Source organism: Lissotriton helveticus, chromosome 9, assembly GCF_964261635.1.
Source record: "Lissotriton helveticus chromosome 9, aLisHel1.1, whole genome shotgun sequence".
NCBI lineage: Eukaryota > Metazoa > Chordata > Amphibia > Caudata > Salamandridae > Lissotriton > Lissotriton helveticus.
Window position 1 is genome coordinate 939,839,572 of NC_136070.1, and position 18,957 is coordinate 939,858,528.

The following is an 18,957-nucleotide window of genomic DNA, read 5'->3' on the forward strand; positions in this document are numbered from 1 at the left end:
GGTAGGAGAAGGGTTCTCATCTATCACAATATCAATATGCAGCACATTGATGAACCCAGCAAAGGTTAGAAATAAACACTACCGGCCACATGCATCAATGTTCCCGTTTGCGAATTCCTAATTGCGAAAATTAAGGAATCGCATTTAAGAATTCGCAAACAGCTATGCATCAAGAAATCGCAATTTTATTTGTAACTTCTTAATTTTCCTTAATTGCGATTCACAATTTGCGAATCGCAATTAAGGAATCCCTTTCCATTGATTCCTATGGGCCTAGAGGCCCATAGGAATGAATGTGAAGGCATTCTCATTTTGCGATTCGCAATTAAGGAATCGCAAAATGAGAATGCAATTTCAAGGGTGCAATGTCATAAGCTGCCTCCTGGCAGCTTATGACATTGTCAACCATAGTATTATGCTTATCAAAATTGAAGAATAGTACGGAATTTCTGAAAGTGCTGTAAATTGGATTACTTCATTCCTCTCTGGCCAAACTCCACTGGTTTGTCTAACAGACTCAGACTGCTCCTCCCATGAACTGCAGTGTGGTGTCTCCCAAGGCTCTGCACTATCCCTGCTGTTTTACTTGTGTGTTTCTTCCTTGTCATAATTATTAGTCCACTGTAGGATCCATTTCCAGACGAACACAGATTACTCTAAAATCTGTATCCATCTAGGAATCAATTCAAAGAGTTTGTCTAACGTCACCAATTGTCTGGACTACATGCACCCATGGAAGAAGAAAAGCTCTTGTTGCCTAAATGGTGGAAACATTGAATTGTCTCTCTCCCTCAACTGTGAAATGAGCTAATAAGATGTCTATTGATGGGACACACAGACTACTGTATGATGAACTGCTTGGTATTCCCAAAGATGTTGATTAACAAATTCATAAACAGATTCCAAAATTAAACTGACAAGATGTTGCTTGACTTTCAATGGGTTGGCCATACCACACTAGCCCTAAAAGCATTGTTAAAGCTCTCAGTGCATGCTAAGATCAAATTCAAGACAAACTGCGTTAGCCATAATGCCTACAGTAACAAAGGCTCGACACATCTACAAAAACTGCCCCACACTACAATACCAATAGAAACCTTTGTAGTTTTTGTAGCCCATGAACTAACAGCACCCATTCAAATGGTTAAAAGGTAGCTGACCATCCATGGAGTATTGGATCCCAAATTGTGGAAAACCATGACCCCCAAGTCGGAGCTAAATCAAACTACACTAATTCAAGGAACTCCTTAAAAGCGACCTTTCATCATCTACCTGAATCCACTACTCCAAGTATCACAATTGCGTTGCCAGTTTTCACCTCCACCTGCTGGCCTCAAACAATTCACTGTATATTGTTTGCCATACTTTGACTTGCAGCCCACGTAGGGTCTTACTAATGTGATGTTTTGAGATGTAGCGGGCAACCTACCTCATGGTTTTTGTAGTGCTCCTTTGGAGCCTGTTTCAGATTTGATTGTGCAGATGTCTTTGTGAGTGGCAAAATATTATTTTTGGGGAATGGCAAGGTTTAATTGAAGACCACAGTGCAATGGCCCACCCACTTGATCTCAACTATGTCTATATTAGTCAAGGGCCCCTGTTATATTTTTAGAATGCAATCTGTTGCTAGCTCAAATGTTATAGTGAGAACATAGAACATTTTCTAGTAGAGTGGCTATAGTTTGCATATAGTGCTGAAATTAACTTCCTCTTTCGCTATAGTACAGCCGATTCACTCTAGGCGAATGTAGCCTTCTCACATTGCCATGTTATGCTTGTTGTTCAGGAGGTGGTTGAGAACTAAAGATTCTGGTCTTCCTGGGTTACTGGACAGCTTCACTTCATCCCTTCTTTTCATCACAGGATGGGCGCGTGCGAGTTCCAGAGGTCCTTCGGCCCTACATGAATACAGATATAATCAGTAAACCTGGATACATGCCCCAGAAATATATAGGACCAAACCAGCGAAGACCAGACAGCCAGTCAACATGAGAAGCATGGTGCTTTATATCCACACCCTCAACCTTACGACGGCATGGATGTCCAAAAAACTGCTATATGGAGACTGGACTGGGCCAACCAGAATAAACAGGACAATGCTAGTCCTAAGAGGGAGCCTGAGACTTCAGAAGGAGGAAAGCTGGGGCTGTGGAACCCACGGCAGCTGTTATTTATGGTGACATTACTGGGGTACATTTCCCCTGTAACTCCTCCCCTAGCAGTCACTAAACCCACTCTTGGAGCGGTTTGCGGATTTAGACCTTTGTAAGGGTAACTTCTTTTCCATTACTGATTTTGATTTACGTGTCAATAAATCACCCTAAATTAAATGTATGTCTGTTCTAGTCCAATCAAGTAATACATGAACATGAGACTGTATAGATCCGAGCCTTTTAATCAGTTACTATATCTTCTCTGTGGGCACATAATGAGGCTTCCTAGCATCAGACATGAAAATGATATCCCAGTGATCATGTAAAGGGTTACAGTAACTTCTTTTTTTGAAAGATAAAGCAAATGTTCTTATTTGTAACATGGACCATATTGGAATGGAAAAGCAGCCATCTATTTTTAAACAGAATAAATTATCCGGGCAACATTTTTTATTTATATATTCATGATTTTTGTTTAGTACCAGACCAGGACTGATCAGGCATCAGGGCTTTTCATCGTAGTAATTCCATAACAGAAGCTATCAGTGATATTTAGATTTGTGACCGGCCATTAATATGATGCTTGTTCGAAAAAGCAAAACATGAACCTTCGCCTTATGGTTACAACTTGAAAAAGTGAATGCGAAATTAGTAATTCATCTAAATACATGCATACATAGGACCTTATTAACAAAAGTCAAAAATGTACTCCTATGGGTCTGCTCCTAAGTTGTGAATAAATACCAATATGTTGAAATTCGCAAAACAAACCATAAATACTTACGGGAAACTGTGACTGCCGTAGCTTCAAGGAGTAGCTCTGAAATCCTGTGAGAAATTAAAGTTACGCCCCAGAAAAAGCATTTCGCAGGCCTTAATTGTAGGAACTGTCCATTTGCTGCATGAGAATATCCTGCTTAAGGGTATTTGCACTTAGTAACTTTTTCTGTTTCTCCAGAGGAAACTATTTATTCACGGGGAGAAACTCCTTCTCCTACTCACCTGTTATTCAGGGGCTCTTTTCCCATTTCTGCCTAGACAAAGATGTACAAAGTGCTTAATTTGGTCTGTGGTAGGAAGTGACTCTCATTTTTGGGGTCCTGGGCTTGCTATTTCTCATCAGACATTGGCCTAGAAAAAGAGAAAGGCAGAAACGATGGTGAGAAGGAGGAAGAGGATGGTGTTAAAACCGTGACAAAGGAATAAAGCAGGGAAAAAAAGAATCTTCAAGCGAGATGAGAAGTGGAGAGTGGTGGTAGAAACAGGCATGAGGTGGAATCAAGAATAGGCAGCTTTAGTATTCTGCAAACCCGACATTTGGTGGTGCTGGTGGAATGGCTCATGAGAAAATCTTGAGGCGCATGGACGTACTTATGTATTTTTACAAATTAAGCACAGTTTTTTTTAATCTTGATCTTGAGTATAACACACCTTAGACGATCTGCAGTGTGGAAACGGTCCCGCAAACGTTTGTGAATATACACACGCAAACTTGTTAGTTTGTGGGTTTTCATGCATTAAGGCAAGTATCCCCTCACCTGTGAGCTGATGTACTCTCACATAGTATTACACCATGTAAGTTCCAAAGTGTTCAAGATCTTTTGAGTGTGAATTCACGTTTTTTAATATAAAACATGTGTTTACACTCAAACGAAGGTTTTTCGCTCCTAATTTCAACCAAAGTATACAAAATCCTTTGTGAATCGGGCCCGTGGATACGATTTAGTAAGGTAATGCTTTGGAGCCTGATTTAGATCTCGGCAGACAGGTTACTCCGTCACAAAGGTGACGGATATCCTATATACTATGGGATTTATATTTCGGCGGAAGGGATATCCGTCACCATTGTGACAGAGTAAACCATCCACTGAGATCTAAATCAGGCCCTTTGTCTTGATGGACTTTAGATACTACAGTTAAGTCTCGGATATAGATGTACTTCCTACACTTGTAGAAAAACAACACTGTCAGTTTGTTTGATATATATATGTACTATCTCATTGTAAGTGTAGGCGTTCAAAAAGCGCATATGCAGATCACGTTCCAAAACTTGACACCGTTACACATGAAGATTAATATTGTGTTCCACTTTTGCTCCATTCTCCGATATGGAAGATGCTTCTGCAGCACATGTAATGAAACAATTCTTCATAAGGGGACTGGAGCATATGATTCCATATTAATAGCAATAGACATTATGGTGTGCCCCCTGAATATCAAATCAAAAATATCGATAGGTCAGAATATTGAGGGCTGAATATCAAAAATAAAATATTGACCGATATGCCTAGATTTCCATACCTGCCTCCACATATATGTACCTATGTAGTACATATATCTTCAAGGTACATAGATGTGGAGTCAAGAATAGTAAATGTGTACTTCGTTGTATAAACCTCCTTTTCAAAATTTTGCCCCTCGATATTCTGTCCTCGATATTACTATTGCCCAACGTTGTTGCTGTTGACATTCTGTAGTACAATCAACATTATCATGGTTGCAAAAGCAGGATTATTTCTGGTGTGTGACTAAGGCTATGTCATCTGATGCATATGTTAAAATATATTGATCACAGAAATAAAATCATACCGTACATCAATCTAGGAAATGAGAACATATCAAATGAAGGCATTTGATGGTACATTAGTCACATGCAGTTGCACATACAGACTTTGGTTTGGACCTCAAGAGCTCCCTTCTGAGGCCTCTGAGGATTTATCATGTGTATTTGGTAGTTCCTTTCCCTTTAGAGCACCTCTGCCCAATAAGGTAGGGACCTTTCGTCGCTTCTGTTACAGTGGCTTCCAAGTCGTTAATTAACTATAATAGTCTGGTATGGAAAAAGTCATGAGGTCACTTATAAATGTTTAATCCTCTTTTCGAAAAAGTTATACACAACAAGCACTGCTAATTGACTAATATCAGTGGACCCCCCAATAGCTTCCTAATCCAGTGGGTTTGAGTAAGCAATGTTCTCACTGCAGCAGAGACAGCTATAGGCCATGCAGTTGTTTTGGATATGTTGGTAGTGACATCAACTTGGCCAGTGTTTGGCCCATCTGAACTGACATGCAGTGCTGATAACAAGAGTCAACCTCTTTCTTCAATATGTGAATGTTTGAATTGGGGGTCTCTGTTTGGCACAGGTAGGTACTTGTGACAAGCAGGGACCCTCTCCTCTAGTCAGGGCAAGGGAATTACTCTCTCAAAATAACCCCTGCTCACCCTCTAGGCGGCGTGGCGCGAGCAGTCAAGGCTTATTTCAGAGGCGATGTAAGTTAAGCAGTTGTGACCACATACAGTAACCCTGTGATTACACTATAAATGGACACCACACAGGTTTTATATTTAAAAAAAAGTATACTTTATATAGAGTTATCACAAGACCAATAAACAACAAAAAGAATCCACAGTAGTATTACATTTCAACAGTCCAGGTTAAAAGGCTTAAATCAAAGTGCTGTGCGAGTCGGTAGCCCGGACGGGCTACAGCGTTGTTAAAAATAACAGAGTCTAGCAAATCCAGTAGAACGCGTCGGTATGGGCCCACTCAAATGGTCGACAGACTCAGTCACAGTACCTTTTACTTGCGGCGGTCGGCACGGACATGCGAGCCGTTTCCGGTGACAGCGGTGCGAGATCGGCCCAACTCCGGTGCGGTCACAGGACTCGAAGTCAGCAGCAGTGACGGCGTCGGTCAGACCAGTTCGATTCGGTGTAGCGAGGCGTTGCACGTCGCAGTGTCCTTCCAGTCGCGGTGCAGGCTAGGGCTCGTTGATGGAGTCGGTGAGCGCAGAGCTTGCGTTGTTCGAGACGGAGGTTGCTTGGTGTGGTGCCTACAGGACACCGGGCCGGTCGTGAGAGTCGGTCACAGCTCCCTGCCTCTGTAGCCACTTGTTTCTAGCAGCAATTCACAAAGGCTGGTGAAGTCCACTGGTCCTGGCACTTCGGCCAGGGGACAAGCTCTCTTCAAGCCCTTGGAGATTTTTGCACAAGTTGAAAGAAAAGTCCACAAAGTTCTTTCTCCTCTCTTTGGCAGTCTGGCAACCACTGCAGGCCAATCCCCCTCAAGCAACATTTCAGCTTGGGAATAGTCTCTCCTCAGTTTCTTCAGGTTCCTTCTCCTCAGCAGAGGTTTTGTCTTGTAAGTCCAGAAGTGATCTAATTTCATGGGATCAAGGTCCCAATACTTATACCCCCAAACCCTTTCTTCTCTGAGGGGAGAGGGGCCTGTGCCCAGTTCAAGCCAGTTCTGAAGCACTCTGTTTACCAGACTTCTCCTTTCCTTTCACAGCACAGGGCAGGCACATCAGACGCCCCACAGGAGGTGGAGCCAGCATTGGGGAAGGCAAGTACAGTCCTGGAGCACTTTGTTGACAGTCTTCCTCCTCTTCTTTCAGTGTGCAGGGCAGAGACATCAGACACACCACAGGGGGTGGAGCTAGCATTGTAGAGGGAAGGCCCAGCCCTATTCAGGTCCCAGGTGCAACTCCTCCCTCCCATCTAGATGCAGATCTCCCTATTCACCACCGGGCAGCCCCAGACTGTCTCCTGGAATTCCCCAGCCCTGTCACACACAACCCAGACAAGGAATACACAACCTCGCAGAGGCCGGCTCAAATGGTTAGGCAAGCAAAAACCTACTTTCGAAAAGTGGTATTTGCAAACACAGAATATTAAAATAAACTTCACTAAATGATGTATTTTATTATTCTGATTCCAGGCATACTAAACTCGAAATTCTACCATGTTCTCTGAGTCTGCTCGTCCTGCTTCAATATCCTGCGCATGCTACGTAAGATCTTCCGGTGGATCCCCACCGAGACCAGGAAGACGGTCACCCAGGCCCTCGTCACCAGCCGACTGGACTACGGCAACACCCTCTACGCCGGAACCACCGCCAAGCTCCAGAATAGACTCCAGCGAATCCAAAACGCCTCAGCCAGACTCATCCTCGACATCCCCCTACACAGCCACATCTCCGGACATCTGAGAGACCTGCACTGGCTCCCGATCAACAAGAGAATCACCTTCCGTCTCCTCACCCACGCACACAAAGCCCTACACAAACAAGGCCCGAGATACCTCAACAGCCGCATCAACTTCTACACTCCCACCTGCCAGCTACGATCGACCAGCCACGCCCTCGCCGCCGTCCCCCGCATCCGCAGAGCCACAACAGGAGGAAGGTCCTTCTCCTACCTGGCCGCCAAGACCTGGAACTCCCTCCCGACCCACGTCCGCCTGACCCAAGATCACCTCGCCTTCAGGAAGCAGCTCAAGACCTGGCTGTTCGAGCAGTAGCGGACCCCCCCCCCTCCCCTAGCGCCTTGAGACCCTCCGGGTGAGTAGTGCGCAATATAAATGTCTTGATTGATTGATTATAAAGTGTAATAATTCTAACAGCCCATTCTGGCCTATGGAGAACAGGTAGCCTTGCAATAGTGAAAAACAAAAATGGCTGTAATTCACTATTCAGACATGCCACACACATCAGGGCTTGTCCTACCTTATACTTGCAATGCACCCTGCCTTTGGGCCTACCATTGGGGTGACTAATATGAAGAAAAGGGAAGGTTTAGGGACTGGCAAGTGGGTGCACTTGCCCAGTCAGCATGACCGTACCAGACTGCACGCAGGCTCTGCAATGGCAGACCTTAGACACGTTTTACAAGGCCGCTTCTGTGGGTGGCACAACCAGTGCTGCACGCCCACTAGCAGCATTTGGATTTACACGCCCTGGGCACACTTAGTGCACTGTACTAGGGTCTGACAAGTAAACCAAACATCCAATCATGGAACCACTAATCAATACATCAATTTACGGTAGGGAGCACTCGCACTGTGGCACTGGACAGCAGTGGCAGAGTGCCCAAAGCATCTAACACCAGCAAAAACATATGAGGCACAGCAAAAAAATGGAAGGGAGACCCATGCCAATGGTGCCAGGTCTAACACGTGTACCCTCCAGCTGAAAAGTGGGGAGAACTACCCTACCTCCTGGGAGTTCTCATCACTAAGGCGGAAACATCTGGACAGACCATCAGCGTTGGCGTGTTCTGTACCAGGGTGGTGTTCCACCGTAAAGTCCATACCCTGTAGGGAAATGGATCACCTCAACCGCTTTGGATTCTCACCCCTCATCTGCATCAATCATCTGAGGGGCCTGTCGTCTGTCTGAACCCGAAGTGAGTCCCAAACAGGTATGGTATCAGCTTCTTCAGTGCCCAGACCACAGCAAATGCCTCAGCTCAATAGCACTCCACCTCTGTTCCCGTGGAAGTAACTTCCTACTGATAAAGGCTACAGGTTGATCTAGGCCCTCTTCATTCATCTGTGACAAAACAGCCCCCACACCATGCTCTGAACCGTCTGTTTGAACGATGAACTCTTTGGAGAAGTTGGGTGCCAGGAGCACGGGCGCTGTGCACATGGCAGCTTTCAGGGCCTCAAAAGCTTTCTGACAGGTGTCAGTCCAAATCACTTTCTTGGGCTGCTTCTTGGAAGTCAGCTCTGTCAAGGGTGCAACCATTTTGCCATACCCCTTGACAAACCTCCTGTAGTACCCTGTGAGTCCTAAAAAGGCCCTCACCTTTGTCTGGGTTTTTGGGGGTTCCCAAGCCAGGATGGTTTCAATCTTGGGTTGTAGGGGTGCCACCTGGCCGCTCCCAACTTGGTGTCCCAAGTACACCACAGAACCCTGCCCGATCTGGCACTTACTCGCCTTGATTGTGAGGTCTGCCTTCCGCAGTGCCAACAACACTTCCCAGAGGTGGCGCAGATGTTCCTCCCAAGTGACACTGAACACTGCGATGTCATCCAGGTAGGCAGCACTGAAGTCATTCAGTTCAAGCAACACCCGGTTGACCAAACTCTGAAAGGTGGCAGGGGCATTCTTCATCCCAAAGGGCATAACACGGAACTGGAAATGCCCATCTGGTGTGGAGAATGCTGACCTCTCCTTTGCCCCATCAGTCAAGGCGATCTGCCAATACCCAGACGTCAAGTCAAACGTGCTGAGGTACCGTGCAGCCCATAGCCGATCAATAAGCTCATCGGCTCTGGGGATGGGGTGCGCGTCGGTCTTCGTGACCGAATTGAGCCCTGGGTAGTCCACACAGAACCGGAGTTCGGGTGTGGCACCCGGCACCGCAGCCTTTGGGACCAAGATCACTGGGCTGGCCCAAGGACTACTGGAGGACTCAATCACCCCTAGTGCAAGCATCTTTGAGACCTCCTCTTTGATGCAAGCCCTTACCCTGTCAGTTACTCTGTAAGACTTGTGCTTCACAGGTAAGCTGTCTCCTGTATCCACATCATGGACGCACCAATCTATGATACTAGGAACCAGGGAGAGCAGATTAGAAAACTGTCCCAGCAACTGGCGGCAGTCATTCTGTTGCTCAGGGGTCAGGGTGAAAGAGCAGTTAACACCATCCACTGACCCATCTTGCTCTGTGGCCGCCAGGAGGTCAGGAAGAGGCTCAGTCTCCTCTATTCCAGCATCTGTCGCCAAGAGCATGCCCACTTTAGACCTCTCTAAGTGGGGTTTAAGGCGGTTGACATGCAGGACCCTCAAGGGGTTCCTGGGAGACCACAAGTCCACCAAGTAGGTAACTGGACTCTTGCGCTCCACAACCTCAAATGGTCCGGTCCACTTATCCTGGAGCGCACAGGGCTCCACTGGACCCATGACCCACACTTTATGACCAGGTTGAAGCTCTACCAGAGTGGCATTCTGGTCGTACCACCGCTTCATCTCCTCCTGGGTGGCTTCCAGATTCGCCTCAGCGAGTTGCCTGAAACGCCTAGTCTGGTTCCTGAAGGCCAGCATGTAGCTATATACATCCTGGGGAGGTTTCCTGGGAGATTGCTCCCAGCTTTCCTTGACCTGACACTGACTGAGTGTCCATAGAGAAGCTCAAAGGGACTGAACCCTAGAGATTTCTGTGGCACCTCTAGGTATGCAAACAACAGGCATGGTAAGAGGACGTCCCACTTACGCTTCATGGGTTCCTCAAGACCCATAATCGTGCCCTTCAGGGTTCGGTTGAACCTTTCAACCAACCCATTTCCTTGGGGGTGGTAAGGAGTGGTGAACTTGTAAGTTACCCCACACTCCTGCCACAGGGACTTCATGTACTTAGAAATGAAGTTGGTGCCCCGGTCAGACACAACCTCTCGAGGGAATCCTACTCGTGAGAAAATTCTCATCAGTGCTCGTACCACCAAGGGTGCCGTCACTGTCCTCAGAGGTATGGCTTCCGGGTACCGGGTGGCATGGTCCTCCAAGACCAGGATGTACCTGTTGCCCATGGCTGTCTTGGTGTCCAGTGGCCCCACAATGTCAATCCCCACCCGCTCAAAGGGGGTACTGACCACAGGGAATGGTTGGAAAGGAAATCTGCTTCCTTCCACTGGCCTGGCAAGTCTGACCGGTCCGGCAATGAGTGTCTGAACTCTGCGCGTTTGGGGCCAATGAAAGTGAGTGACAAGCCTCTCAAAGGTCTTGTCCTGCCCCAAATGTCCTGCCAATGGCACAACATGAGCCAGCCCCAGTAGGAAGGCTCTGAAGCTCTGGGGTACCACCAGCACACAGGCTGACCCAGGCTCAGCAAACTTAGGCTCACTATACAGGAGACCATTCTCCCAGTAGATCCAATGTGACCCAGACTGATCACCTGCTGCCTGGCTTGCAGCCTGCTGCCGCAAGCCCTCAAGAGAAGGGTATTCTCTCTGCTCCCTGCAGAATCCTCCCTGGAGGGGCCTCCTTCTTGCTGCCAATTGGTCAGCTCAGGCAGGTCCCCCAGTTCAGCTACCTGTTCCCCGGTAGGCTCCAGGGCAGCCCCCTCAGGGTCTACCTCCTCCTGGGCCGCGGGAACTTCGGGCTGGTTTCCCGTGCCCCCTGCCTCTTCTCTCTAAGTCAGGTTCATGGGCATCCCTTTCAGGCTCCAGGTCCTCTTGAGCACCCCTACTGGCTGCCATTGACCGGGTGGTCACGCAGGCCCAGTCAGGCAGACCCACCATCCTCCGGTGAGTACTCTGCTCCACCTTCTCCCAATGTGAGCTCTCCAAATCGTTCCCCAACAAACAGTCAACAGGCATGGCGGGCCTCACAGCTACCTGAAGAGTACCAAAGACCCCCTTCCCACTCAAAGGGAACCTGAGCCATTGGACAATGACTCTGTGTTGTCGGAGTTAACGACTCGGCAGAATGCATGTGGGACAACCTGCTCTTGAGACACCAGGTGACACCTGACAGCTGTCACACTGGCTCCTGTGTCTCTAGGAGCCTCCACCTTTTGGCCATTGATGGTCACCCACTGCCCATATTTCTTAGTGTTGTTGGGCAGCTGATTCTTTGGACCACCTCACAGTCTCCTAAAGAGACAAGGGACATCTCTGCGGTACCCCACCCAACTTGGACTTCTACCTTCTCCCCAAAGGCTGCACTAGCCATCTGCTGGGGCGGAGCACCAGTGGGTGCTGGTTTACCAAACAAGCGGCACCTGGTATCAGTAGCCTTATGACCCAGGTCCCCACATCTGTTACATTTCAAGGGTCCCTTTGGAACAGGATTACCTGTCGGGACCACTGGCTTTTTCTCAGGGGGAGGCTGAGAACCTTTCCCTTGGTTCCCTTGGGAATTACTTTGGGGCCCTCTGCGGAACTCCCTCTGCTAACCCCTGTCCCCCCCCTCACTCTTCTGCTGGGGACCCTGCCCACATTTGGCTGAGACTCCCACGTGACCCTTGTGGACACTGGTACTGACCCAGCGGTCCGCCTCCTCAGCAAGCTTCCTAGGGTTAGTCAGCTTGCTATCAATCAGGTGCTGCCGCAGCTCTGGAAAACAATTATCAGACAAGTGCTCCCATGCAATCAAATCCAAGAGACCTTGAAAATCATTAACTTTGTTGCCCTTTACCCAACCATCCAATGCTCTGCAACAGAAAGTGATATAGTCTACCCAGGTACTATTTTCTATCTTCTTGCACTTCCTGAACCTCTGCCTATAGAGTTCAGGGGTCAAACCATACCTAGTCATGAGTGCCTCTTTCATGTGGCCATAGGAATTATGGACTTCAGAAGGCAAGTCCAACAGTGTGTCCTGCCCCTCACTAAGGAACCTTCCCCACAACCCCGCTCCTCAATCTCTCTCAGGGTCCCAGTGGGAAGATAGGGCTACCTCATAGGCTCTGAACCACTGCCCAATATCATCATTCTTAAAAAAACTCCTTTACCACATCTTTGGGGATGTACACTCTACCTTCCCCAGGTGCTGACGGCGTGCTGCTTCCAGAGGGAGAAATCTCTAGAATCCTGGTTTTCAGATCCAACTCCCTCAAAACTTTGTCATGCTCCAATTGCAATCTCTTTTCCTCTAGAGCCATCTTCTTGCTTTCTAGCTCCAGTTGCCCATTCAATTTGAGTTTGGCCATCTCCATTTCATGCATCCTGTTTTCTTTTCTGTCTGCCAACTCTTCTGGGGACAGACCTCGGGCAGAAACACTGCTACCCACTGGGGAGGGCACACCCCTCCTCTCAGGACCCAGTGGCCCACCAAGCTGCTCCTCTGCATCCTCATAATTCACTAAATCACCAGGGGCATTCCTTGCTTCCACCCAGGCCCACAGCGCATTATGGTATTGCTCCTTTTTGGAGATTCCGGCCACTGAAATTTTAAACTTTTGCAGAAGCTCTTGAGCTGGTTGTTGGTGTAGCTTTCTAGTTTCTCTTCCTCCCAATCACAGTCAATAGATGCAATGGATGCTGCCTTTTCCATTCTGACTGAACCAGGCATGGCTTTTAAAAAAAATGGAGATCTCTGGCCAAAACAAGTATCAGAAGTACATGGCTGCGTTATGGTCTGCACTCACTAAGTAGTGTTCACCAATCACTGTACATGAGTCACAAATGCAAATTTGGAATCCTTTCCACTTGGCTTCCAATGTTAGAATTCGGGGTGTCTGGTTGGCACAGGTAGGTACTTGTGACAAGCAGGGACCCTCTCCTCTAGTCAGTGCAAGGGAATTACTCTCTCAAAATAACGCCTGCTCACCCTCTAGGTGGCGTGACGCGAGCAGTCAAGGCTTATTTCAGAGACGATGTAAGTTAGGCAGTTGTGACCACATACAGTAACCCAGTGACAAGACTACAAATGGACACCACACAGGTTTTATATCAAAAATAAGTATACTTTATATTGAGTTATCACACGACCAATAAACGACAAAAAGAATCCACAGTACTATTAAGTTTCAAGAGTTCAGGTTCAAAGGCTTAAATCAAAGTTCTGTGCGAGTCGGTAGCCCTGATGGGTTACAGCATTGTTAAAAATAACAGAGTCTAGCAAATCCAGCAGACCACGTCGGTACGGGCCCACTCAAATGGTCAACCGACTCAGTCACAGTACCTTTTACTTGGGGCGGCCGGCACGGACGTGCGAGCCGGTTCCGGTGATCGTCGCGTTGCAGAAAGGAAGCGTTGCAGGACGCGTTGTCCCTCGATGAGGTGCAGGCAGCGGCCCGTTGACAGAGTCGGTGGATCCAAGGCTTGCGTTGCAGGGCGAGACGGTGCTTTGATGCGGTGCTTGCAGCTTGCGGTGCGGCGAACGAGTCGGAGTTCGGGAGCTGGCGTCGGTCAGACCGGACAGCGGTGCGAGTCGGGCAGTGCGTCGCAAGGTTGTGCCCAACTCCGGTGCCGTCACAGGACTCGAAGTCCACAGCAGTGACCGCGTCGGTCAGACCAGTTCAATTTGGTGTAGCGAGGCGTTGCGCGTCACGGTGTCCTTCCAGTCGCGGTGCAGGCTACGGCTCGTTGATGGAGCCGGTGAGCGCAGAGCTAGCGTTGTTCGAGGCGGACGTTGCTTGATGCAGTGCTTACAGGACACCGGGCCGGTCGTGAGAGTCAGTCACAGCTTGCTGCCTCTGTAGCCACTTGTTTCCAGCAGCAATTCACAAAGGCTGTTGAAGTCCACTGGTCCTGGGACTTCGGTCAGGGGGGAAGCTCTCTTCCAAGCCCTTGGAGACCAGTTCAAGCCAGTTCTGAAGCACTCTGTTTACCAGACTTCTCCTTCCCTTTCACAGCACAGGGCAGGCACATCAGACACCCCACAGGAGGTGGAGCCAGCATTGGGGAAGGCACGTACAGTCCTGGAGCACTTTGTTGACAGTCTTCCTCCTCTTCTTTCAGTGTGCAGGACGGAGACATCATACACACCACAGGGGGTGGAGCCAGCATTGTAGAGGGAAGGCCCAGCCCTATAGAGGTCCCGGGTGCAACTATTCCCTCCCATCTAGATGCAGATCTCCCTATTCACCACTGGGCAGCCCCAGACTGTCTCCTGGAATTTCCCAGCCCTATCACACACAACCCAGACAAGGAATACACAACCCCACAGAAGCAGTTTCAAATGGTTAGGCAAGCAAATACCTACTTTCTAAATGTGGTATTTGCAAACACAGATTAAAATAAACTTCACTAAAAGATGTATTTTATTATTCTGAGTCCAGGCATACTAAACTCAAATTTCTACCATGTTCTCTGAGTCTGCTAGGATTTTAAAGTGTAATAATTCTAACAGCCCATTCTGGCCTATGGAGAACAGGTAGCCTTGCAATAGTGAAAAATGAAAATGGCTGTAATTCGCTATTCGGACATGCCACACACATCAGGGCTTGTTCTACCTTATACTTGCAATGCACCCTGCCCTTGGGCCTACCATAGGGGTGACTAATATGAAGAACAGGGAAGGTTTAGGGACTGGCAAGTGGGTGCACTTGCCCAGTCAGCATGACAGTACCAGACTGCATGCAGGCTCTGCAATGGCAGACATTAGACACGTTTTACAAGGCGCTTCTGTGGGTGGCACAACCAGTGCTGCAAGCCCACTAGCAGCATTTGGATTTACACGCCCTGGGCACACTCAGTGCACTGTACTAGGGTCTGACAAGTAAACCAAACATCCAATCATGGAACCACTAATTAATACATCAATTTACAGTAGGGAGCACTCGCACTTTGGCAGTGGCACAGTGCCTAAAGCATCTAACACCAGCAAGAACACATGAGGCACAGCAAAGAAATGCACGGGAGACCCACGCCAATGGTGCCAGGTCTAACAGTGAAGTAGTACATGTACAGCTGCAGAGTGACGTTGGTCACAACAAACTTCGACTGCTAATTACTTTTGATCATTCTGCAGGCAGACTGACTTAAACATCTGTACACTGTGGGCGTAAAATCAAGTGACTTTTCCAGGTGACATCCGCTTTGGAGGAGGTGATCGTGGCGTTCACTGCCAGCAGTGGAGAGCCAGGAGGCTTCCATTTTAAGTAGTATATTGGTGATAGAGGGAGGTGCAGGATCATGCACAAGATTCAAGTGGTTGATTAAAGTCTAAGGGTCTTTAAGTTTGGCGGTTTGGGAGTGGGACCATCCCGCTCCCACACCGCCAAACCAGTGTCGGAACATCCCGCCTGATCAGGAGTTTTCTCCTGGTCTGGCGGGCGGTTCATAGGCACTGCAATGGAATGGCAAAGGCAGTACCTACAGGGCATGGACTGCTGCAGTCCATACCATGCTGGTTCTGGGGTGCATGCACACAGGGGGCTCATGTTATGCCCCCTTGTGTGCCTCCACAAGGCTTGAGGCACCAGAGTGCCCCATAGGGCCCCCTTTGTTTCCTCACTGCGACACTTTACATGGCAGTCGCACCACAACGGAAAGTGTAGTTTGACGAAACTCGTAATATGCTTGGCAGGGCAAAGCATATTGCGGCTTCAAGACTGCTGTGCCACCGATCTCTGATGGCTGGCGGTTGCGGTGGTCCCAGGGTGGCCCGACCACCCTGATCATAATAGGGGAGGCGGAAGACCACTGCTCCCTCGCGAGTCTGGTAGTCCGTGGACCACCAGACTCTTAATAAGTCCCTAAGACTTGTCCCATGCCACATAAATAGGAAGCATATTGTAAGCTGAGGTAGGGGAAGAAAGAGTACAAGAAAAGTTAATATATGTTCACCAGAAGTATTCTGTAACAGTTATGATCACACCACTTTACATTTTTGCACTCTCATTAAATGTGCTCATGGAGTATGGGTCACAGATAACTTTTTGCTATGTCACATTGAACCAGTGAATGATAGAACATTTTTCCATACATTTCGAGTGGCCATGTGTATATAGCTGAAAAGATATGTTGCTCACTAATATGTAGATTGTTACATCGGTCCAGGAAACCCACCCCCTGGAGCCCTATCTGCATCCTGTCCAGGGAGAGGGAGCTCTCTTTCTTTGTCCATATTAGGTGATATTCTTGTTATTTACTATGCTAAGTAATATTTTGCTTATGGTTCTGATCTTTGAGCTTGTGTGTCAATCTGTAGGACCAGTCAACTTGTGTGTATATACAGGAGAATGTTTCATTCGGAATTCTAAAGGCAAGGTTTGGGGGAGTGGGAGTGACAGGGCTGAGCGCAGGGGGTGGAGATTATGAAATAATTTCAGGGGCACTTTTCTGTAGCTCGCAACCTGCACTAAATGTGAGAATTATAAAAGTTCAAATATGTCAAATAAAGTTGACCAATAAACATTACTTACGTAATTGGAGTGTTATGAGCCCCTCACATGGCTTGGTCGGAATGCACATGCACCTGCTGTGTTAAATATAGTGCTTCCCAGAATAGCAGGCTGTCTTTTCGCGGCCTTTTCCACCCCTTCATGCACCTTGTTTGCCAGCCAATCCAATCCTGAAACAAACTTTCTGTCCCTTCCTGAAAAATATGGGCTCCCATGTGTTGCCCCCACTATACTGCAAGGGTTTCCTATGCTCTAGTAAAGGCACCCTGCCTCATTTCGAAAGTAAAACAGTCATGATTGTGATGCAGTGGGCCCCAGGGCCACTTTTCCTGCTTCAGGAATGATATCTACTCTCTGACGAAGAGGGCAGCCTCCTCTCCTCTTCACTTTATTAAAAACATGTTCCCAGAGCTTGCCCCATCCCCCTCTGTATGAGGCTAAGGTGTCTCCTGTGCTTCAGTATTCCCCTCCCTTGGGCTATTGGTACTAGTCCCAAAGCAATACTGGCATAGCAAGGGTGCACTGGGCCCTAATGCGAGCAAAGAAGAATAGTACAACAACCATAATTTGGGTTTAGTTGGCCCCTCCCACCACTGGGCTTCGGTGCCAGTACACCTGCTGCACTAATAATACCTACAGCCCTATGAAGGCTACCTCCTCTTCCCGCTTCTCAGGGCCATTATTCCTGGCCTGAGGCCCATAGCAGCCTGTCTACCCCTTTTTGAAATTAAAAAAACAAAAGGTAAAGAAGCCTCACGTCTCAACCTTCCCCCGCCCCCTCTACTTGTTGTTTGGGCCCTGTTCCCTGCACATCAAGGGTGACTTTTGCTAGTAAAACCACCATAATTGTGGCACAGTGGCCTTACACCCTTGTTCCAAGTAACACTGCACCTGTGGCACTAATGGTAGTGATGGCCCTTCATTTTAAATAAAAAACGATCCCCCATATCTTGGTGACTTTCTCAGGGCATCTCTCAGAGAACTCTCTCTGTCCATTTGTCGGTGAATACATTAGCCCCCAAATAGCACCTACAAGTATGGGCCATGTCTTTGAGCGTATCGTGGGATATCACTCCTTTCTTCTTTCTCCTGGGACATTACTCTCACTCGCAGGAGCCTGGGCGTTCCGGACTCTGCTTCAGAATGCGACCCTGCTGGCCATCCTGCCACCACTCAACTCACCTGAAAGGACGTCTGCATGTCAAAGTGGGGGGGGGGATCTCTAGGGACCAATGTGCCCAAGTTTTTTTTCAGTTTCCTTTTTTACCGTTGCAATACTCCTTTGCTTTTAATAAAAACCTTTCGCTCCAAGCATGCATTTCACGTACAAACTACCGCTAGCGTTCCTCACCATTTTTCCCCATATGCTCGTTCCCTCCCCACCCTTCCGACTTCAAATGAACGCCGCTCCCCTGCTCCACCATTTGTCTGCATTGCATCGGACTTCAAAGCTGCCGCTCCCCAGCCCGCCGCATCAGTGCTTCGCATCGGACTTCAAAGCCGCTCCTCCCCCCCCACAGATAGTAATATGCCACAGCTTTACAGATAGTTTTCAGTTTCCTTTTTTTTACCGTTGCAATACTCCATTGCTTTTAATAAAAACCTTTCGCTCCAAGCATGCATTTCACGTACAAACTACCGCTAGCGTTCCTCACCATTTTTCCCTGCTTTACATACTACACTTTATATACTTCCTCATACTTTACTACATTTGTTATCTAGCTAGTATACTTCTTTGGTCGCAGAATTATAGTTTTTTATGCAAATTTAACTTAAGGCTGCTATTTTACGGTACATACAAATATGGATGTTACACTAACACGCAACACACCAACTGCTGCTTGCAGTTTAGTTCGTCTTTTAATATTTCCTTTATTTCTTCCTTTCATCGCTTTGCTTTTCTCACAAAACCCTTTGATTAGGCACACATTGCAACTAAAGCTGCTTCATTTGTCGCTACTACACATTCTGTACTGCAAAGCAAATAGTTAAAATGTGTTAAACATGTCCCGCCAACAGTAATTACCTCTTTTAAACATTTCCTCTTTGCATATGCTTCTGAAACTCACCAATATTAGTGTTTCCTAGTTTGTATGCTCACTCGTTACTGCTTATATTATAAGTTGCTTTCTAAATACTAATGCTGCTACTGCTAATATTAGAAGTTGTTTCAAAAATACTAACGCTGTTGTTTACTCCCTATGTGTGTAGCTTGTTCTCAGCGC

The 18,957-nt window shown here is 47.6% G+C and overlaps 1 protein-coding gene across 2 annotated transcripts in view; it reads left to right on the forward strand.

The window, feature by feature from the left end:
• The window catches only part of SARS2 (seryl-tRNA synthetase 2, mitochondrial), a 197,457-nt gene extending 194,858 nt beyond the window's left edge, over positions 1-2,599 (forward strand). For both annotated transcript variants that reach the window (XM_078662238.1, XM_078662239.1), the window contains one exon: positions 1,864-2,599. In XM_078662238.1, coding sequence (XP_078518364.1) covers positions 1,864-1,992 — 129 coding nt within the window. In that variant the 3' untranslated portion in view covers positions 1,993-2,599. The remainder of the gene's footprint in view (positions 1-1,863) is intronic.
• The last annotated feature ends 16,358 nt before the right edge of the window (positions 2,600-18,957 follow it).